This window comes from Thermobia domestica, unplaced genomic scaffold, assembly GCF_964235325.1.
Source record: "Thermobia domestica unplaced genomic scaffold, izTheDome1.hap1.1 HAP1_SCAFFOLD_464, whole genome shotgun sequence".
NCBI classification, from domain to species: domain Eukaryota; kingdom Metazoa; phylum Arthropoda; class Insecta; order Zygentoma; family Lepismatidae; genus Thermobia; species Thermobia domestica.
In genome coordinates this window covers 37595-61538 of record NW_027656174.1, presented here as the reverse complement: position 1 = coordinate 61538, position 23944 = coordinate 37595, and the positions used below count along the sequence as shown (strand labels likewise).

At 35.5% G+C, this 23944-nt stretch overlaps 1 protein-coding gene across 1 annotated transcript in view; it reads right to left on the bottom strand.

Annotated features, from left to right (window-relative positions):
• Positions 1 to 1575: 1575 nt before the first annotated feature.
• The window catches only part of LOC145676906 (fatty acid-binding protein, muscle-like), a 32649-nt gene continuing 10280 nt past the window's right edge, over positions 1576 to 23944 (bottom strand). The window contains exons 2-4 of the mRNA XM_081747676.1: positions 18401 to 18573; positions 11075 to 11173; positions 1576 to 1797 (exon numbers count right to left, since the gene is read on the bottom strand). Of these exons, the coding sequence (XP_081603802.1) occupies positions 1744 to 1797; positions 11075 to 11173; positions 18401 to 18573 (326 nt within the window). The 3' untranslated portion in view covers positions 1576 to 1743. The remainder of the gene's footprint in view (positions 1798 to 11074; positions 11174 to 18400; positions 18574 to 23944) is intronic.

Sequence of the window (23944 nt, the reverse complement as noted above, 5' to 3'; positions counted from 1 at the left end):
ATCGAGTTGATTAGGATTTTGTAAACTTCATAATTTTATTGAATGACGCACTTAACCATATTTAAAAAAAAAAAATCAAGAGTTATATTCTGAAGTGTGGGGCCTCAGGCAGTTTTCTGACTCGTCCTATGTAAGGCCTTCGCTGATGATCCGTCATAATTTATAGATATTTTATTATTTTGAACTTGCAATATTGTTTGTTATATAGGCTACAGTGTGTCCAGATGAAAATATGCCAATAAGAAATTTCTGTATCAGTTTATTCAGATCAACGGGTTTACCTGAATCTTCTGGTATGTCTAGGTCACCGTGTCTGAGTAGTGAGACGCAGGCCCGGATGAGCCGCACAGAAGTTGACCCTGTGACTCATGATCCACTCTATCATTACACAAGAGTACGGTAGGTTTGTACTCTGGGATAATACAGACATGTGAACCCTTGTCTTTCGTCCACACCGGACATGACAAACTCAATATCTAAGCTGTGTCAAATAGTCATCAGTGTACAACAATTTGGGCATCAATTAAAAATAAATAAAAATACCACATTCATACCTAATGATGCATTTAACTCAATGTATAAAAAAAAAGATATACAAGGAAATCCAGGTAGTAGATAGATATCTAATGTTTCTTCTCCGACATTATTTTTTTTCCTGGAACCAACTTTTGGATGTTGGAGACATGCTGCACGCACCAGCGATTTTTGTAACAGAACTCAGATGAATGTCTATTAACCTCTATCTCGCTGGTAACTTGTTCCTTTTCATAAGTGAGAGAAGCTGTTAACACTGATATATACTACTGGACATGAATATACTTTGTAAATAGGTATCCCTTACACACCCATACGTTGATCCTGCCTAATAAGAATCGTTCTTTGTGGTGACGTAGTTTGTGTTAATGCTTAAGTTATTCTCCAGAAATATACGAACAATCAGAAGAATTACCATTTACCTACAATAACTATACGAAATTCGAGAACACGACATTCCATGTTGTGGCTCTCTAAGGGCTGTATTCATAGATGATGCCTACTCAAGATCTTACTTTGAGTAAGACTTATTTTTTATAAAAATTTCCGTCGTGAGACAACTTTTATTCATAAACATGTTTTGAGAATTTCTTAGTAAAAAGGCATCTTGGTCAAGACTGCCATTCCTGTCTCGTACAAAATATGGGACCATTCCTGCTGTTAACTTTGTTTGACTATAAATTAGCAAGATCAAAAGCTTATCTTAAGAAATGTGTGTGTATAAAGTCAAATTTTATTTTCATCCATTCCTTCTAACTGAAAACTTATCAAAATCTTGCTTGAATGAGATTCTGAACAGCAATTCACTTCTCAAGACAGATCTTGAGAAAAATTTTTCGTTAAGATACATCTATGAATACAGTCCTAAGATGTCCTGTACTTCTATCGTGATGGTGTGATCAACTCACTCAGTGTTGCCAACTACCTGAAACAGGCAACCACTCTTTAGCCGCGCGTGTACTTTTAACCCCCCTTTCCCTACATATTTTAAATAATTAATTTCTTTATTTCATTCTTGATATTGAATGAATTACAATCAAGTACTTCACGATACTTCTTTTACTGGAGTAAACTTTTCATACATAATGAAATTCCATTATAATTTGATCCATAACGCTTTAGGAAAGCAAGAATGGTTAGTTTTTACGGTTTATTCGAAAATAAAATATCGATTTTTGTGGATAAAACGGCACTACTTCACTCAATAATTTATTTCTCCATCCTGTATTTTCTGGTGCATACAACATCACCTGCTTTTATTACCTGAAAGAAAAAAATAGATGAATGTAATAATACGAAATAAAGGATAATCGTTATTGACATATGTTCGTAAGCAGGATTACGTTTTATAGCTTTCATGATAACATCTGAAATTCGGAAGCAGTGATGTGATGACTCTCGAGGGAATTTACGTAAGTATATATATATATATATATATATATATATATATATATATATATATATATATATATATATATATATATATATATATATCTTTTATCCTTGCAAGCTAATGGAAGAGAACTTGAGTATTATTAATTCCAGATAATCTGATAAGGAATTTAAATGAACTCCCATTCTCCCACCTCTTTATCATTGCTATTGACAAGTCGCTCATCTTCACAAAGCGGCAGCATCCGGTAAAATCTAAATCTTTGAATTTAACGTTCCACGGTTATGCCTGTTAGGCTAAAGAGGCGATGATTAAATCAAGCGAATAATGGTGGAAGAATTGGTGGAATGAGAAAGTGGGAGAAAACGGGAGTGCTCCGAGATACGATGTTGTCCACTACAAACGTACTAGGCGGGGATCAAACCAGGGACCCCACGCACCAGAGGTAAGCATTCTACCACTGAGCCACCGTGATCTCCTATAAAATCTAAGTTTTTACCCAATTTCGCTTGCATCTGATGTTAAGAAGTTTTACTTATTGCTGTTCCTTTTAACCATTACCAAATACCGCTACGAACAATTACTCCTTTTAGCTTAATTGTCTTTAAAAGAAATATTGATTATTATTTATGTGCTAAGGTTTGACTTTAGTAGCAGATTTAAAATTGAGTTGAGTTGATTTTGAGTTTAACGTGCCTTTCAACAGCGGAGCTATATGAGACGGGACCTACTGATTAATGTGGAATCTGAACCACATGAGTTCCCGCCGGGATTCGAACCGGGTCTCCTGCGTCAGAAGCGCGTACTGTTTTAAAGTTGAATTTCTAGAAATATTAACTCGTTTGTTATAAAGTTAATGTCCATGGTTCTTTCATTTAAGAGTCGGGAGAGATTGTGAATCAAACTAATCCTGTCGAAATTCTATCTTCTTTCTTTTTATTTTCTTTGTAATGTAAGCACGTCTCTTTACAGGAGTGTTGGACGAGACACGTGTCGTTTTTATCATTTCAAATTCCACCGTTATCATGCTAGGGCTCTGAGAGTTTTCCATACAGATTGTATTTGCTCTTGAATTGCATATTATTATGAAATTATTCAAAGAATATAGTAAGTGCCAAATCAATTTCCAACCCTGTCATCGCTTGCAATTTTAGCCTCATTTCACAAACCCAACTACAAAGTGAATGACAATATTGTTCACTTAAAGTTACATTCATAGTAGAAAATGTATTACTACTTATCTCACTAATACAAATAAATGTAATAAAGTGTTTTAAAGTATGCAGAGCTATTATGAAACTTCTAATTAATTCTTTTCGTGCTGAGATTAATAGTGCAAAGATTAACACCAAAACTCACATTTATCAGATCAGGTGCGTGATCCTGTTGGGGAGAAAACTTGTTTTATCTCCTATGAGCTTATCTGGAATGAATCATAATGTACATTTGTACATGGAGGAAGAATTAAAATGTTATGAAGTTTTCTTCCCTTAAGCCATTTATACATGGTCATAGTTTTCCATCAAATAGGTATATTGTATCAAACTTATTTTTCAGTCATTTGCTCAAATAAGTTGCCTAAAACTTTTACACGCACTATAAACGATCAAATACAAAACTTAATTTTGTTGCTTATTTGTTTACATTTCTTCATTCAATTGTATATTTGTTGGTAGGCATAGAGTGCAACGCGGTACTCACTTGAGGCAGCTATTTAAAAGTAAGCTGTTTAGATCGTAAATCTTAAAATTAACGAGCAATTGGAAATATGAACCGTGGATGTGAAATGTGAATGCTCACTAACTCGTAGTCTCTGCCCTTGGCAGTCTAACTTCAGACACATTCCCCCCCAAGCCTTCTATGCGTTTGTATTTATTGTAATATTCTTTAAGTTTACAGTTATACAAAACAGGATGCTGCTTGTAGACATTAATAAGCATTTCAATTGCTTCCCGTGTCCACGTTTAGCGTCACCGCAATGATTGTCGTTTGTTCTATTTGATGCAATGTTGGATAGCAATAGAACATTTTTTATTTTTATTTTAGAATAGTTGTATCAAATGTAACCAACCCAAAAGTTGCATACAACTTGGTACCGTACACGTTCAAATTCCACTGTGCTGAAACATTTGATACAATAGTTGATCGATAACCGGCTTTACGCTTGTAACGATAAAATTGAATTCTGTACTGACATGACTTCCCTCAACAGCTGCCACTGTTCACGAATATTAACACATTCTATGAATTATAGGCAAGCATTTTTATTATTAACTTGCTCAAATGCTCGTTCTTCGTACATAAGAATAGGTTAAACTTTCGCCCTTTTCATTAAAATTCAATGGAGAATACATTTCAATTAAAATGTAATGATAAAATCCATGAAATACTCTATTTTTACATACATTTTGAACCTCCTACTCCTTTTCGAATTCGCCCTTTGATGAAAGTGAAATGTTAAAAACCCAGCTTAAGGTAGGTAGTAGCTACTATATGTTCTAAAACTCATTTCAAATGGTTCAGTCATTTCCTTGTCATGCAACGTCGGTTCCAATAAGGTGAAGAAAAGTATAGAAAATGCTCCACTGACGCGTCCTCCAGGAAACCGACTTTAAAGTTTAGCAAATAATTAGATATGGATTGGTTGTATTCTTTGAATAATTTCATAATAATATGCAATCCAAGAGCAAATACAATATATATGGGAAACGATCAGAGCCCTAGCATGATAACGGTGGAATTTGAAATGATAAAAAAGACACGTGTCTCGTCCAACCCTCCTGTAAAGAGACGTACTTACATTGCAAAGAAAATAAAAAGAAAGAAGGTAGAATTTAGACAGGATTAGTTTGGTTCACAATCTCTCCCGGCTCTTAAATGAAAGAATCATGGACATTAACTTTATAACAAACGAGTTAATATTTCTAGAAATTCAACTATAAAACAGTACGCGCCTTTGGCGCAGGAGACCCGGTGAGAATTCATGTGGTTCAGATTCCTCATTAATCAGTATATATATACCTTCTTTGTAATTGGAGACTTTTTATGTCTGTTAAAGGATAATAATAAATAACTAGTGACAATCCCGACATGGTTTAAATCCAAGTTCACAGTGAGGATAAAACATCCCTAAGGATTAGGGTGGGAAGGGATAAAATGTAAAATTATCAAAAACGACCGATTTTAGTGACGAATACAATTTTTGCTATCACTGGAATGAATAGTGACCCTCCCAATGCCGTTTAAGTCTAAATTTAGGCCCCATTGGCATGGAAATTGAGAAAGGATGGAAAATGAAATGTCCAAAAATTACCGAGACAACTGTCGAACTCATAGTTTTTGAAGTTCCTAAGCTTATCTGTGACAGTCCAAGTGACATTTAAAACCAAGTTTAGGGAAGAACGGGCTGTAACCTGGTTCAGGAACTGACAAAGGTTGCTATTTATTTTAGCATAGCTCGTACATCTATATATATATATACGTATATAAAAGATGAATGTTTGTGTGTATTGTAACACTCGGAGCAATTTCAATCAAATTTTTTACTCATACGATCTACGATCTTGAAAAAGGATGCTGTATAGTAAACACCACCTAGTTCAACTGGGGCTAGAAAGATGTTACATGTAAGCAGATTTTAATGTCGAAACCATAGTTTTCGGGATCACTGATATGAATATTGAAACTCCCTATGCCGTTAAGTCCTAGTTCAGTCTGAAGTTGGTAAGACATCCTTAAAGCGGAGGGGCGGGAAGGGGATAACATAAAAATAATCCGAAAGGACAGATATTATTTTCTAATCTATAGTTTTTGAGGTTTCTGAGATCAATACTGGTATTCCTGACACCATTTAAGTTCACGTTCAGACCTCATCGGCACGAAAAATAAAATACCCAAAATTACCGAGAATTGTGTCAAATTCATAATTTTCGGAGCGGACCTGTTTGAATAACTTTTGAAATTTCGTGACTATGGACCTCAAGCTGGACTTTCACCACGTCACTTCGATTAAAGTTCGTATTCTACGATATATACACTCAAAATATTAAGGTTCCAGTTCGTTTAAAATTACTTTAGTATCCACCAAAACTTACTACGATAATAATTCCAATAAGTTAAACTGTTTTTGTTCCTTTTAAACTTATTGGACCGTATACAGAGTCGTTCTGACGCGTGATTAGAGTCATACTAAAGAATTCGACTAACATACGTTTCCTGCAGTAGTCAGGCCTTTAGCATGACGCTAATCATACATCAAAACGACTCTGCATAAGGCGGATTATTTTCTTAATACTTATCATTCATTTCGCAGAAATTAAAAATATACTTCCATTAACTATGGCTTCCTCACTTATTATATTTTTAACAGCATAAAGAAAACAAGTTTAACAGGCTAAGTGCCACCTATATCGTAACAGAAACATCCCCTATGGCCAAAATATATTTTCTTCATTTCTGGTTTCTGCGTGCCCTTCTAAGTAGTAATTTAATCATTTTAGGTAATTCTGTAGTATCGGTACTATGTAGGCTAATACTGATACTTTTTTTGTGTGTGATGATACGTTAGTCTCACACTGCCCCAGATAGGCTGACGTCCGGAATAGGTTTAGTGGCCGCGTGAGACCAACATGTTACCACGCAAATTTTAAACGATGGTGTCCGGATTCTCGGGAAAATGCGAACGCATTAGTTAGTACGAGTTTAGTATAGCGGCAACTTCTGCACACTTTGTTGTACTTTTACTCCACGTGATTGCTGTCTCGCCTTAGTTTTGAATGACTTGAAGAATACATGAGATATTTGGGTAATGTGGAAATCACAATCTATTTCTGCCACTTTGGCTAGAGCCATGTGACACTACGTTGGACACAATTCCACAGGCCAAGGCTGTTTTTCGTACTACCAGACCAACTACTATACACTACAATAGATTTTAATGTAAAAATTGAGAGCAGTGTGTCACCACAGGGCATAAACTAACAAGAAGTTGTGTAAGACCAACCTGGCACCATGTGGCCGTAAAGAAATATTTTATATGAGACCGACGTGGTCTCACGCGGCACTTAACTTGTTAATCAACCCTGGTCACAACATTTGTTATCGTAAGTACCGGACTATTATCCATGTTGCCCTAAAATTAAACATACATAAACATTATCGTTGCAACGGCGGAAGGGTGTTTGACAATTTATTTTAAAAGTAGAGTATCTTATAAGCTTCATTGAAATGGGTGTCCTAAGGGGAAAATGGATTGAAATATTTTCCCCGTGTGAAAAATAAGCCTTTCAGCTAGTTTATATATAATCATAAAATGATATGCAATACCATAAACATGAAATTATAACAAATAGGGTATTCTTTTACTTATAACGGACAAAAGTATTCTATAATTTATCAGTTACCAACTGAAAACACTTACTGTTAAGAATAGCAAATTCAAACTAAAATATATCCAAGCCAATACACTCCACTATATTACACACATCACATAATTTATACAGTATAGTGGATATTTTTTTTTTATTAATATTTATTGTATTATCAAGCGTACAAAAAAACATGGCTAACTCAGGTTTTGTCGAGAACAATAAAAGGGTAATTTCTAACATATTATCCTCCTTGATACCAACTATGTTTTCTTCGGATATAATACTCGTTATATAAACTTCCTATTTTCAAGTGACAACAAAATAAATCTTTTCAAAGGTACATAATGAGAGACATAATGTTTATGAGCAGTATATTTTATTGTAACTTATTTTGAACTTTTTCTATTTATTTTCGAAACTGGTGGAAAGGATCACAAACTATAGGCGCATATTCCAATTTCTATTGCACAAACGTACTATATAATGACAATACATTTCTTTTTATTTTTGAAATAATAACTTGACCTCTTCATAAAACTCAACATTTTAAAACTTTCACACAATTCCATATTTGTTTGATGGTTAAATTTCAAATTCATGACTTAATCACAAACTTGATGTAACTACAATCGTTTGCAAAAGCTGACTTCCATATCATAGCGTTGCTATGATCGGATTGGATGACGTGAGATTAACTCTCTAGGTCAAACGCTAATTCGGCTACCACACACAATAGCATACCAAAGGTATACATTGAAACCATATTAACGTGGAAGTCCGATTAACTGTTCAAATTAGAATGGAGTTCTGTTATGATGAAAGCTTGTGTGCAAAATGCAGAAAATCTCTAAAGTCTTCACCCGATTTCAAAGTTTTATCGCTTGAAAACAGTTAATCGTACTTGAATAAGACGACTACAGTTCAAAGGAGTGAATGCTTAAGTTTCGTTCGGTTGGTGGGAGAGATCGCTAAGTACACAAGCGATGATTGCTAGTACCGTCTCCTGCAAACCATTACTCAACTCACAACTCCCCGTCAGTGTTCAAGATTTGACTATTGACGTTTGTCCTCATTCCATAACAGTTTTAGCAAATTTTGCGGGTCAGAAAGCAACGCAAAGTATGCGTTAACATCATTTGGTAGTGAGAATAGATTATTCCCAAACGTAAAATTTGCGACACTAACAAGATATCGCAAAATCAGTACGAGGTACCCGTTATGGCAATCTAAAACTGAAATTTTGCCTTGTGTTGATATAGACCGGTATGGAATGGGGCCCTTGATATATATTGTGCGGTTAAAAGAAGCCGCATTGCAGATTTGTGAGCTGAAAACTAGGTGTAACTACCATTTCCTTATATTTTGTAATAAATTTGTATTCCTTTAAAGCCAATAGGGCACTTTTAAATCAAATGATATGTTGATTAGTTGAAATGAAGTCTATCGCCCTTTCACTGAGGCTGCTATATCAGACGCAGACCTACAGTTTAAAGGTAAGATACAAACCCCGTAACGCGTTCAAATTTTAAAAATTCTCCCACCGGGAATCGAAAGCAAAATCTCATGCACCATTAACTCTCGTGCTAGACACTAGCTAGCGAGAAGGGCTCGGAGGATAGTAAATGTATTATGCATGATCCACCATATTTGAGCTAAAAATGAGTCTTCACCACTGAAAAATTAAACCACCGCAAATTTTAGAGTTTCTCCTCAATATCTTCAAAACAAATAAAAATAATCGGAAAACGAACATGTAGTGCACTAGCCAATATGCTTTTGCATGTGATACCTTTATGACAACTCGCCTATCTGCTTTTGGTGTGCTGCTATACGGTGTATACAAAACCCGCAAAAAATGCTAAATATATCGATAGTTGCAAATCAAAAGCAGATAGATGAGTTGTGATAGTATCACATGCAAAATAATATTGTCTAGTGTACTATATCTTTACTTTTCGAATGTTTTCTTTTGTTTTGAAGATATTACAAAAAAATATTTTTAAAAAATTAGCGCTTTTTTAATTTCGCTGTGCTAAAGAATCGGGCCATGAAACATGTGCAAGGTATTTCGATCACGCCCCAAGGAGTTACTAATTATAAGACGCTAAATTGCACTAAATCACAGAAACAAGCTGAACCACAAAATGTGTCTGCAAAACACACGGAAAGACGTGTTTATTAATTATTTTACTTTATAATGGTAATCATTTCAATTATATTTAACGAGTGGAGTTCTTTTGGCTAAAAATGCAAAACAATAGTTAATAATAATAATAATAATAATAATAATAATAATAATAATAATAATAATAATAATAATAATAATAATAATGCTATATTTGTTTACACCTCATTTTCCTGCAGCAACTTCGTCTCTCTTCGCTCTTTCTAATTTATCATATTAATTGCCATGATAAATGAATAATATGGTTTTACGTTAAGCTTTTTTTTAACAAGTCATTAATGTTTTCGACTCTGGTTTGGTGAGTTCAGTTTTTATGTAATCACTCCACTGCACTCAAATTACTCGATGTGGTGTCATAAATATCGAACTGGAAACACTGACATTACTTTGCTGGTTTGCACATAACTTTTCTGGCTGCTTGGCTGAGCAAATCGACTCACTAGGTTTCCAGAGATTAGTAGAATTCTGAACACATAGTACAGTGCATGAACTTAAACATATAGGGCAGCGTTTCCCAACCTGTGTGCCGTGAATGGGCCGCTGGTGTGCCGCGAGGAATCGAAACAAAATTATTAATTTTATAGCAATCAAATTGCAAAACCTAGGGGAAAATTTATATTTGTATTTCACATTACTATGAATTTCTACTGTGAATCTACAATTTTAAGTTTCATACCAGGTTACTGTTCTGTACATTTCTAAAGTTGAAAACAATGGTTATCATTGTTATGACCATTATTGCTTCTTTATTGTTCCAGATTTCGTGACTTAAAAATTTAAAATATCATTCAATCCTTTCGACAAATTACCTACGTTTGTGTTTTAAAAATAAGAGATTTGTTTGTTCGTTCGTTATTTAGTGATCTTCCTTCTTAGTAAAAATTGGATACAGTTTTTAAAAAGAAAGAGTATTTTTAAAAACGTGAGTCCAATATTGCATTGCATTTGTATTCTATTTTTAAATTAGAATGAAAAATAAGGATAATGATTTACCACTGGAAAAAAAAAAAACAGTGATAGAGCTCTCTTCTCTGTAAGAAGATCAATAATCACAGAAAAAATACCACTGTGTTTTATATTTACAAATAATAATATCTATAAGTGTGCCGCGAGAATCCAAGTAACACCTGTAGTGTGCCGCAATTTGAAAAAGGCTGGGAAACGCTGATATAGGGCCTTATGCAGAGTCGTTTTGACGTATGATTAGCGTCAGACTAAAGACCTAACTTCTGCAAGAAACATGTTAGTCGAACTCTTTAGTATGGCACTAATCACGTGTCACAATGACTGCATAAGGCTCATAGGGACCTATGCAGAGTTGTTCTGACGCGTGGATCAGTGCCATACTAAAGAGTTCGACTAACACATGTTTCCTGCAGCAGTCTGACGCTAATCATACTTCAAAACGACTCTAAGGTTCTTAATCTTTTCAACGCTAAGCGTTAAAATGCCATTAGCCGTAACACTAAAATTGAATGTAGGCTTTAGAAAAAAAAAATATAAATACTTGTCTACTTAAAACTGTCATTGATTTACTACAGTTGTCATAACTTGAATAATATGCTTCGGAATTAAACCTATTTAAAAACTTACCTCCATCATTTCATTTGCTAAGAATATCCTCTCGATTACAACTTCTATTTTATTTCTCTGCACATGAATTAGTTTGTTTCCTTGCTTTGTGATTGTAGACTGTAAAGATAAAGCCATTTTATTAGTAAAAAACTTTATTAACTTTTGTTATTAACTAAACCTTTGGATGTCATTCCGTACCAGTCTCCGCAAAATTTGCATACCGCAACGCAAAGTAAAGAAAAATGCAAAAATCACTCATAACCAGTGGCATATTTAGGGGTGGGTATCGAGCTCAGGCCGATCTCCGAAATAGATAAATTTATATATATTATATATAAAATCTGTATACATATAAAGACTCAGTATATATACATTTACTCAGGAGAATGTGCATAGCCCCCGAAATAAAATCCTAAATACGCCACTGCTCACAACTGTCATTCAAAAAACTGGGGGACCTAGATCCGCCATTGAATGCCGTCCTTACAGAACTTCTGATCAAAAAATTGTGACACGCGGTTTTCACAGGCTTCTTTTGTAATAAACTGAACACCATTCAGGAAATTCTCGAAAGACTGAAACAAATGATGGTCTAATGGTGCCAGGTTTGAGCTATACAGTGTAATCAGCCAAGTTCTCTCATTTTCTGATGGGTCGTTAAGAGTATATGCGGTATTAAGAGCAAATGATTTTTGAATGATATCTGCACATAATTTTTTTTTTTTTTTGGCCCGCGGGGGAAGGATGAGGATAACCTCTTTTCTCACATAGTAACGGAGGATGAAATCTAGATATCGTACGCCACTGGGGACCTTAAGCAGCAATTAATACAATGTCAATATTGTGGTTCTCCGAAAGCGAAGAAATAAAAACAGACACTATCAGTTCACAAAATCATGGCAATCATGTTTTGGGACAAAAAAAAAAAGTGATTCTTGTGGAATTCTTGGAACTAGGACGAACAATTACAACAAGTGTGTATTGCTAAACATTACATAATCTATGAAGTATCATTCAAAATCAGCGGAGAGGAATTTTGCTACGCTCTGGAACTCTTCTGATCCATGGCAATTCCCGCCCACATACAGCTGCTCGTAGTTTTGAGACAATTCAAAGATTTCGATAGCAACTAGTCATTCATCCCCCTTACAGGCACGACTTTGCCCTCAGCGATTTCTTTCTTTTCCTTCGATAAAAGTGGCTTGCATCGAAGTGTTTCAATATTCGTGAAGTGCTCAAGACGTCAGTTCTGGGCTGGCTGCAATCTCCAGCGGAAGATTTCACATAGAAGGTATACGGAACCTTGTGCCACGCTACCAGAAATGTTTGGAGATTCATTGTGACTACATAGAAAAATAGCCAAGATATGTACAGGGTGTTTCAATACAATACCGACTACGTTTGGGAGATGATTCCTGACACCAAGATAAGACGAAAAGTATGAACCAACCTGGCTGCATAAATGCTTCCTTTCGGAGTTATAGGCTGCCGAAAACATGAAAAAATGAACTTTAAAGGTCCATAGCTCCAAAACTATGGGATCAATTGTAGTTGGGTCAAGACTTCACTTCAGAACTAATATGTGCGCTATCCAAATATCCATGTTTCAGAATTCTGTGGTATTTCCGCAACGATTTGTGCAGAGGTAGTTAGATAGTACTTCAAATTATATGCCTGTAGTCAAACTCTCTCTATACAAATTGCTTTGTGAGTATCTTATAATTCTGAAACATACAATTTTGGATAGCACACATAAGCGAAGTCTTGACCCGACTACGGTAGGTCCCATAGTTTTGCAGCTATGGATCTTTAGAATTCATTTTTTCATGTTTTTGTGGCCTATAACTCCGAAAGGAAGCATTTGTGCACCCAGGTTGGTTTATACTTTTTGCCTTATCTTGGTGTCAGGAATCACCTCCCAAACGTTGCCGGTGTTATTTTGAAACACGCTGTATAAATCACAATAAAATTCTTCTCTTATGATATTTTCTTTAAATGTCGGCCCCTTTTACTGATATGCGCCTCTTCAACGCAAACTGCACTTTAAAATGTATTCTATTGTTCTTAATATTTTCACTTCTTTCTACCATTTCACTTCATTGTAAATTGCACACCTTTGAGGTTTCTGGGATAGTATTGCATAGTTTACGCTTGATCTGAATCATTCAGGGACGTACCACTATCACTACATTGCACAAGGGATATCTTTTGGAGAGGTCAGGGGCAGAGGCGTCCGTAGAAAATTTCGCAGGGGGGTCAAAATGATTAGCATGCTATTATATGATTTTTGTCTTGTTGAAATTCAGATTATACAAACTCCAAGCCCTATAAATATTAATATATTGCATACATTCCAGGAAATTATTATTATTATTATTATTATTATTATTATTATTATTATTATTATTATTACTAGAAAGATAAAAATCTAAGTAATTGTGGTCTGGAAGATTAAGAAAGATATTTAACCATTTAATGTGCTCCATGTGCTCCCGTATTTTCGAAAAAGAAGTCACGACCTACTTTCAGGGGCGTCGTTTAGGAGACAGAGGGCAATTTCGCATCCCTGAGTTTGAGAAACAATATACTTTACTCAACTGTCTACTAATATACTAGTAAAACCCGTGAAAATATTATGTCAGTGGGGGCCTTCCCCTCCCCGCAAGCCAAATCTGAAATGATCTCAAATGACACCCCTGCTTCCTTTTAGTAGCATTTTCTCTTTTCTATTACTACAAAACATGAATATATTATTTATTTTGATGATACTATTATCACTGTAAAACTACGAAAGACAACAAATACGGAATGAAATTATATGACAAAATGGGTTACATAAAATTAATATATATATATATATATATATATATATATATATATATATATATATATATATATATATATATATATATATATATATATATATATATATATATACATTGTACACCAAGATTGTACAGACTACTTCAAAATCTTTGTAGCACAACCTTTCCCAGAGTCCTCTTTTAAAATATTTCTTTATTTCTCTTGTTATTTAACAAATCAATATGACATATGCACTTTGAGTCAAATGGAAATACGTTTTATTCATATAAGAGCAACATGAACTTTCATCAACGCTGAATAGAAAATTTAAAAGAAAAAAGTATATATTATTTACAAATAGCAGGAGAGACCTCATTCAGGATTATCACAATAAAGATCACTATCAGTCTGCCAACGTCCTCATATTTCTGGTAACTAAAACCATTTCAGATTTCACTCACACAACTAAATTGTTTACTATGTTTGATTTGAAGTACGAATTTCTATCCTTTATTATTCTTTATACGAATCACAGTTAATGAAGTACTACTAATGCAGAAATTTTGCATATCTGTGAAGTTTGTTTGATAATGGCTCTTTTCAAAGTCACGTGGTTAATTAAAAACACTAAATTTGCTTCATCTAAATTACTCTAATAAATATTAAAACAAGATTCACATAACACATGAATAATAACCAATCAATACTTTATATGCGTTACTTTTTGAACAAATATTGTACACGTCTTGGCTCTTTTCCGATGGCATCCAACACAACAGATATAAATTCTGTTTTGTTCTTTTGTACAATTTTTCGATGGAGACTCATCATGCATAACCCTGTTAATCGTTCTTCAGACATGGTAGATCTTAACCAAGTTTTAACACGCCTTAATGTAGTAAAACTTCTCTCGACGGTACATGTTGTAAGAGGAAGTGTAATAGAAATTTAAATTGCCTCTTTTATTGCTGGGTAAAATGTAGATTGGTCCATCGAGTTGAAAAGAGTGAGTTTTTCTAAATTGGCAGAATCCAGATTTCTATGTCTCCACCAATCAAACCAGCATTCTGCCTGAGAAATGAAATTTTCTATCTTGTACGTTCGGCTTACTTCTTCCATTTTCTGCAAGAACTGAAACTTAGAAAGATTTCTCATCTCGGATGGATGTAATGCAAACAGAGAGAAACCTGGACTATTATCCTCAGAAAATCTGTTATTTAGTGACTGTAATCGATGTATGAGACAAAAATTGTTCTTCGATAATATTCTTCTGTGCAAGTTGAAGGAGGATTAGCACGATAAACTTGTCGAGACGAAGTTCTTGGAACTGTTAAGTGAATATCAAGTTCTTTCGCTACACTATTACACTTTTGGAAAATCGCTTGAAAAGTTTCTTCTGTGTTTACTCTGTGATTTCTAAATATAGTACCATCAACTCATTGATATGAGACTTTGCTACCATTAAGTTCAATTGGATTCCTTGTAAAATTTGCGCCACTGACTCAAGATAGGAAGAATAATTACTGATAAGTACCAAAGAAACTATGAAACTACCTGTAGATTCTGTACAGAAAAGACGATAAGCATTGCTTCTTATATGTGAAACAGGAGAATTTATAGATAAGTCTTCCAATGCACGCATTATTTGAACGAAGTGTTCAGAAAATGTTCTTATGCTCTTGTATTTAGAAGTCCATCTAGTATCTGAAAGGAGTGGGATGCTAGGAATAAGTTTACTTCTCAATGGGCTACCACGAAAGAAACTACTGATTTCTTTAACAGTGTCGACAGTGTTGCGTGTGTCGGAAACGGAACACAATTTGTTAACAACAAGATTTAGCTTATGTGAAGCGCAGTGGTAAAAAATGCTTTTGGACATTTTTTCCTAATAATACTTTGCACTCCATTACTACACCCTGCAATGGTAGAACAACCATCAAAGCCTTGTCCAAGCAGTTCACATTCAGATTCTCCTCTAAAACCTTTAGAATTGTCTTAGCAATGTGTTCGGCATTGAACTCATCTAATGGAATGAATCCGATGAAGTCTTCGCGTACCTTATTTTCACTGGGATCATAAAATCGAATTCCTATTGATAATTGTTCTATACCCGCAATATCGGCTGTCTCGTCTGCCAGCACGCTGTAGTACTTCGAAGACATAATCTTAGGTTTTATATAATTTCGGAATAAAACATTACCGACAATTGATATAAGCTCATTCTGCACATACTGACACATACTTGGCGTTTTCAGCGACAGTCTCAAGTGCTGTTTTAATAAACCATCGCCAGAATCCACCCTAAATTGGAGAAGATCATAGAAATGACTGGAATTGAAATCCTTCCCTCTCAAAGATAAGTCATGTGTTCCACAAAATACAATTGACTCAATAATAGATGATAGCTTTTTCCTGTTCTCCTCAACTTGTATCTGAGCGGCTTCGTTTACTTTCTGTTCAACAGGTAAAGTTTTGTTAGTCATAACGTTTGAAAAAGCTTGAACACGTTCTGTGGATGCGCTGTGCCATTCAGATTTTTCGTGTGAACGAGCACAGGCAAAAAAGTCATTGTACTTTTGGAATTGAGTTACAATAAAAGACCCCTGAAATCCCCTTTTTATAGGTGGCCGAAATAAAACACAATGCATACATAGCCCTCCCTGTAGCTTTCTAGAGTATGAAAGCCAAGGAAACTGACTAAACCATTTGTATAGAAAAGGACGCTTTCCAGTCATAGCATCTTGTTTAAAATTATACGTTTGGCTAGGCTGCCATGGAGATACAAGGAAATCATACCTGTCAGTGTCCGGCAAACATGCCTGGTAATTTAAATCAACATAATTCCCAATATCTTTTGGATCATAGCTGATCACGTCACTTAAAAAACTGTCAGAAAATGTGGAATCAAATTTGGGAAATTTGGAGGAAAATAAACACACTTCGCTCTCATTTGATAACTCCACTTCTCCACTATCACTTAACTCCACTTTTGCACCAACACTTACTACAGAAGAAGTATCTTTAGAAAAGTTAGTTTCTTTTAAGAATATATCAATCTTTGTTTTTTTCCTTTTCCTGACCATTGTCGGAGCAGAGAAAAAGGCTACTATTAGTTTAATTACACGCACAAATTAAAATAAATTGTAAACAAATATCAACAAGAGGTTTCCACACAGTTAAGAATTCAACTGAACTAACTTGACCTCTTTTACCTGAAACATTGACTAGCCACCACAAATAGAAATTTATAATGTCTAACTGGCAACAGATGGTGTATTTTATTAGCATCCCTTCTTTATCAGCCGAAAATAACATTCCATACAAAGAAATTTGGTAGGCAGGTCATTTACCCAACCTTGAAATATGGATTAGCGAGTAGTCATTATTGGTGACAAGTAGCAGGTCATAGCTTTATGGGTCTTGCTTTTGAATACGGGGTAAGGGGGAGGAGAGAGGGAGGCAATAAATAGTGTCTCTTTCCTTGTTTCAACAAAGAAAAAAGAGCGAGCCAGCCCCAAGCCAGCGAACTCATGCCCCCCTTTACTTTTAAAGATGTTTCGTTTTGTGTGCTTCTCCTTGCTCTCCTGGGAACACACAAACAACGCCTTTTGTTCGATTTATAGAGGAAACCGCCCGCTGAATTCAAATATTTATTTTCAATTGTGCACTTAACCCAACGCAAGTCACGTGTTTGTAGGGATTTAATATAAGCAACGCAGAGATTGAGAGAGAGAGTGTGTGTGTGTGTGTCTCCTTCTCTTTCTTCGAAGAAGTTTTGGTCACTTGGGAAGACGGAGTAATGCTACCTTGTTTTCCTGACATTTGACTTGGAAGGCCCACCAAGAGGTCTAGCAGATCAAAGTAATCTGTTCAGATATTGTCATAATAAGCATTTTACATCTGTGCATCAGGTCGACATATATATATATATATATATATATATATATATATATATATATATATATATATATTAACTAGCACACACACAAGTGGAAATGCGTAGATAAGATGTTTTATGTATTTAAACAATATGAAGCTCCAGTTTTATAAACATCCTTCTTTCTTTACAAAAAATACATACATTTTTATTTGAAACAATTACTTCTTATTTTAGAAATATTAGCATGTACTCACTAGATTCCAGGGGGGTTTGTCGATCCATTCGACCCCCCTGCAGCAGGGGCGGATCCAGGACCGACTTCTGGGGGGCGGTGGGTTGTCATAATGCTACTTTTAAGGGCTCCAAACTCTGGGATGGATTTGATTTATATATAAAAAACAATAAAGTTTCTTCTTCTGGGGGGCGATCGCCCCTGCCCTGCAGACGCCCATGGTCAGGGGGCAATTGACCATAAGTTTGAGAGATCCATACTTTTTAATCGATTGGATACTAATATAACAAAAAACTTGAAATTTTTATGTTTTTGTAGCATCTTGCCCCCTCCACTAGCAAAATCTGAAATGGCCATACTGTATTGAAATTGCTTTGTTTAAAACCTAACAATCTATAGAGCCGAGAATATTATTCTGACAACTCACCTTAACCTTTCGTCCTTCAGGCGTTTCTTCATCGAATTCCTCTCCAAGTCTGAATTGAATTTCAGTGTGTTTAAAGGCTGATGTGTTTTGGATGGTATATACACCTTCATGGTCCGTGATCTCAAATACTGGAGTCACAGCACTACTTACTCGCCTTGTAGAAAGACCAACGCCTGAAAACAATTTGCTACATGTATTTAACATGCAGGAAAAATTACAATACTCAATTAAAGGCAAGTAGTATTAGGTTTACCTAGCTGTCCTGTGCAGCACTATGAAACGTCTCACGGTTGACGGGTTTCGGGCATGTAGGCAGAAAACTAAGACAGAGAGGCAGATATATTTTGGAGACTATTTATTTACACTTCATTACAAACATACCGGTAATAGAAGACTTGCAAAAGCAAAAAGACACCACTTCATGGAATATTGTTTGGTTTCCAGTTTACTGGTTTTTATGCATCAGGAGTGCATAGAACTCAGTGTACCGGCGTTCCGCGCCAAAATAAACATTTGAGTGAAATTTTAATTTTGTTTGTATGAGTTTGAAAAGTACCTGATAAGGGCGATAAATATTCTAATTATTAAAATAGAACAAAACTCCGCTTATTTGTTTTGTTTTCTGAATGTTACACTGTCTAACTTAAGATGGAGCCTGACAAGCTTCTTCTGAGACGTGTAGGGGACGTCAGTTTGCAATACTGTTATTCAGTTATGTGACTGAACTTGAAACTGCCAGTTTTGAAGGGGAAATAGCCATTCTGTGTTCTATTAACAGACACTGTTGTTCGCAAGAAAAAGGCTCGCGGTTCTCTTGGAAATAACTCCGAACTTATCTCTGCATTTGATGTCCCGTCCGTAAGAAAAGAGATAAGAAACTTCATTTTACATTGTAGAGATTACACAGCATGCTCTTGGAACGGAAAGATGTATAGATTTACATCCATCCCTTTCGGATACGCAAATGGAGGTGTAGGATTAATGGCTTGTCTTTTGGTTGTACTAGGTCATGCATTATTTGATAAATTAGTTACGTATATTGATGATATTTCAATACCAAGTTTTTCTTTTTATGAGCAGTTAGAAATTTTGAATTTGTTGTTTACGAAATTAGAAAAAGCTAACATGACTGTAAATTTAAAGAAATCTTCATCTTGCAACACGAGCTTCCAATTTTTTGGTTTCGTAGTCACATCTGAAGGTGTGAAAAAGGATCCATCATACGTCGAAACAATTCGAATATTGCCACATCCCAAGAATGTAAAGGAACTAAAGCGAGTATTAGGTTTATTTGAATGGTGTTCCAAATTCGTATATCATTTCGCTTATCTAGCCAATCTGTTGTTTGAACTCTTGAAAAAGAATAAAAAGTGGATTTGGACCGACGAGTGTGAGCAGAGTTTTGTTAAATTAAAAGAATCTTTAGCTGAAGAGGTGTTGTTAAATCACCCGTTGTTAGATCACGATTTTTGTTTAGTGACCGAACGTTAGTAGCGGTCGGAAGTATATTATTTCAAGAAGTCAATGGTGATAAAACACATACTTGGTTTTTACAGTAAGACTGAATAGTGCACAGCGAAATTTCACTATTACAGAATTAGAAGCGTACGCGATTGTAACTGCAATACGGCCACCATGTGAAAGTTTACACAGACCATAACTCCTTAGTGTTTTTAAATAAAATTCGCCATTCGAACTCCCGTTTGGCTCGGTGGAGTCTGGAATTACAGGGATTTGATTTAGAGATAAAGCACATTTAGGGGAGTGAGAATGTTGCCAGTGATGCATTGTCAAGAATAGTTTTGGCCCCTTCCAGTGAAATTTTGGACATAAACAATTTAGAAGTTCTCCCTTCACTTTTCAGAAATCTCACACCAGGAGAGCTAACCGAAAAACAAAAGGAACATCCTGAATACGATAAAATTATTAAGTTTTTAGAGAAACCGAACGATCCTTACAGTAACATCAAAAATAGAAATGTAGAGAAATTCTATAAATTGGAAAACGGAATTTTGCTGTATAAGAACTTCCATTTTCCTAACAGTTGGAGGGTTTGTATTCCACCTTCTTTAGTAAATATGGTAATTGAAGAAATGCATAATAACCGTGGACATTTGCAGATAATTCTTGCTGCGTTTATTTAGTTTTATCGAGTACACTAGTTAACAAATTTAAACTTTTTGTTTGTTACATGAGAAAAATCACCTGATCTTAAAGGAACTTTTTGCGCTGAATTCGAATATGCACTCGGTTTCTCTCCATCACGTACAGTTTTCCCGTAACAGAGGGATTTTCGGGAAATTCCCTCAAAAATTTCCCTTTTTCAGATATTTTATTCCCCTAGCTCCTGTCCCCTTACATATAGTAACATAGAAATTATACCTAAGTATACCTTGATTTATATTTAATAAACCCTAAAAGTTTCGTAAAAATCGCTTTGTTCTTTCTAGAGAAATAAATATATTTGTATGTATACTGTGTGCACTGTTTATTGCACCTGATAGTAATGCTTTCAGATCTCCTGAGTTGGGGTAAAAACGATTTGCTTTATTACTACAAACACAGACATAAAAATGAATATTTACAATAGTCAACAACACACTTGTATTGCTGTAGTCAACAACATATCAGTGTACAGGAAAAGGCATGTTCAATTTTCAAGCTATTTCTCAATGCAAGATAATGTGTGCGTATGTACGGATATAAATGGATTGATGGCGGAGCTAGGAATTCCTTACGTTCCAGAAGAATGGAGGTTATTTATCGACGCGTCAAAGGTCAGCCTTAAAGCTGTCCTTTTACATAATGGAAATAAAAAACCTTCTATACCACTTGCGCACTCAGTGAAGATTAAGGAATCCTATGACACCATGTCAACTTTGCTAAATCTTATAAATTACAAGGACCATTGTTGGCAAATATGTTGTGATCTCAAGGTAGTTGGTATTTTATTAGGACTGCAGTGCGGTTACACGAAGTACCAATGTTTTTTATGTTTATGGGATAGCCGAGCTGATGACAAACATTATGAAGTGAAGGAATGGGAACCTAGTGTGAATTACGTACCTGGAGAATGCAACGTCAAATACGCTCCTTCGGTAGATCCTAATAAGATATTACTACCGCCACTTCATATCAAGTTAGGACTTATGAAAAACTTTGTCAAAGTCATGGACACATCTGGTGAAGGTTTCAAGTATTTGCGAGATAAGTTCCCTAACCTGAGTGATGCTAAGATTTCAGCGGGAGTGTTTATTGGTCCCCAAATTAGGAAATTAATGCTTGATGATAGCTTTGACAGCAAGTTAAACAGTGCTGAGCTAGCTGCCTGGACTGCATTTAAGTGTGTTGTGCGCAACTTTCTGGGCAATAACAAAGCTGAGAGTTACACAGAAATCGTACAGGACATGATACAGAAATACAAAGAGTTGGGTTGTAGGATGTCTTTAAAAATCCACTTTTTGCACTCCCACCTCAGCTTCTTTCCTGCTAACCTAGGTGCTCTCAGCGACGAACAGGGGGAAAGATTCCACCAAGATATAATGGCAATGGAGAAAAGGTACCAGGGACGATGGGATCCTTCAATGATGGGGGACTATTGTTAGGGTCTTGTTAGAGAATGCAAAATTTCTTACAAAAGAAGGAAGTAGTGTACGTTTTTGTAACCCAATGGAAGTTTCATATATTGTGATAGTTTTGATTGTCTTTTCATGACCTTTTGGTACATTTGTATTATTGTTTATTGTAAATTGTCACACTTGTAAATTATATTGTATTATATTTTATATATGTGTTTGTGGTAATAAAGCAAAACGTTTTACCTCAACTTAAGAGATCTGAAAGCATTACTATAAGGTGCAATAAACAGTACACAGAGTATACATACAAACATATTTATTTCTCTAGAAAGAATAAAGCGATTATTACGAAACTTGGAGGGTTTGTTAAATATGAATCAAAGTATACTTAGGTATAATTTCTATGTTAGTATATGCAAGGGGACAAGATCTTGGGGTGTAAAATAAACGAAAAGGGAAATTTTTGAGGGATTTTCCCGAAAATCCCTCTGTTACGGGAAAATCGTACGTGATGGAGAAAAACCGATTGCATATTCGAATTCAGCGCAAAAAGTTCCTTTAAGAACAGGTATTTTTCTATTTTATCATATTGTTATGAAGTAATATTCTGTCCTAGTATTTGAAATAAGATATATTTTACACTGTTCTACAAAGTTTAACTTTTTTTCTGTTACATAAATGAAAACACACACTCTTAACTAATTTGGAGATGCTGAATACGAAAATGAAATTAAAAAAGTCTCGCGTTTGGGTGTAACAGGGGGGGGGTATATCTAAGTGTTCCCATACTTTTTATATATGTTGCAACACTGTTCAAGGTCTGGCAAACGTCACAGTCCAATATATTATGTCAGCGTTGGTGGCAAAATATACCCGCAACATAGGTCGATAACCAGACGGGTCAAGGGGGGGCCTAGTCCCCCAAAATTATAATTTAGAAGGACTAGGGCCCCTGGTCCTACGTAAAATTGGTGTTATTTGACGAAAAATCTTAGTAATTTTGTTGGATCCCTTCCTTTCTAACGTCCTGCATCCCCTTATACGTTATGGCTGGCTCAGAGGGGTCAAGGGAGGCCTTAGGGGGATTATGCCCCCTGGTCCTACCTAAAATTGCTGTTTATGTAACAAAATGTGTGTAGAACAGTGCTATTAAACATGATAAAAAATAGCGAATACTTAAAGGTTTAATTTACTTTATGGTGGCTGACTTCTGCACTGAGAAAAATCTGTTATCGGGACAGTGGTAAGTATATTGTACAAATATACGGATTCCTATTTACTACGGAAATCTGTATGGGTAGTACGCTTGCCCTTTTCCAGCTTAGATGTTACATCATGTAGTTACTTTGTGGTTGCTTTCTGATATCTACTTCTCTAGTTCTAGAATCAACATTTCAGATATTGATGTGTTGTTTGATATAGACATTGTGATGAGAGTTCTAGAATTACGAGGGAGGATCAAATATAAACGAACCTTGTGTTCAAACAAAATACACAGGGTGCGGCAGCGTTCATAGTAGGATATTAAAAACACACCATCAGGCAGTAACTGTAATTTATTTATTACCTCTTATGTCAATTAATAGTTAAAGGTATGCCATTTACTAATGTGTAAGTCATTGTCCATTGCGTGGATTACTTTTTGAATATGACTTCTGTCAAATGATGCCCCCCCCCCTGCACAACACATTTATCTACGCGGCGTTAGAAGCTTTCCATAACTCGGCGTAACGTATTCCCTGGGACATTGCCGACGGTAGTTCTGATGCGATCCTTCAACTCAGGAATGGTGGCACAACGTGTACGGAAAACTGCTTGCTTCAGGTAGCCCCAAAGGAAAAAGTCTGCACATGAAAGATCACGGAGCGAGGCGGCCATGAAATGTCACCAAAACGGGAAGTTACTCTACCTGGAAATGTCTGTCGCAAGAAATCCATGCAAAGTCTGGCTGTATGCGAGGTCGCTC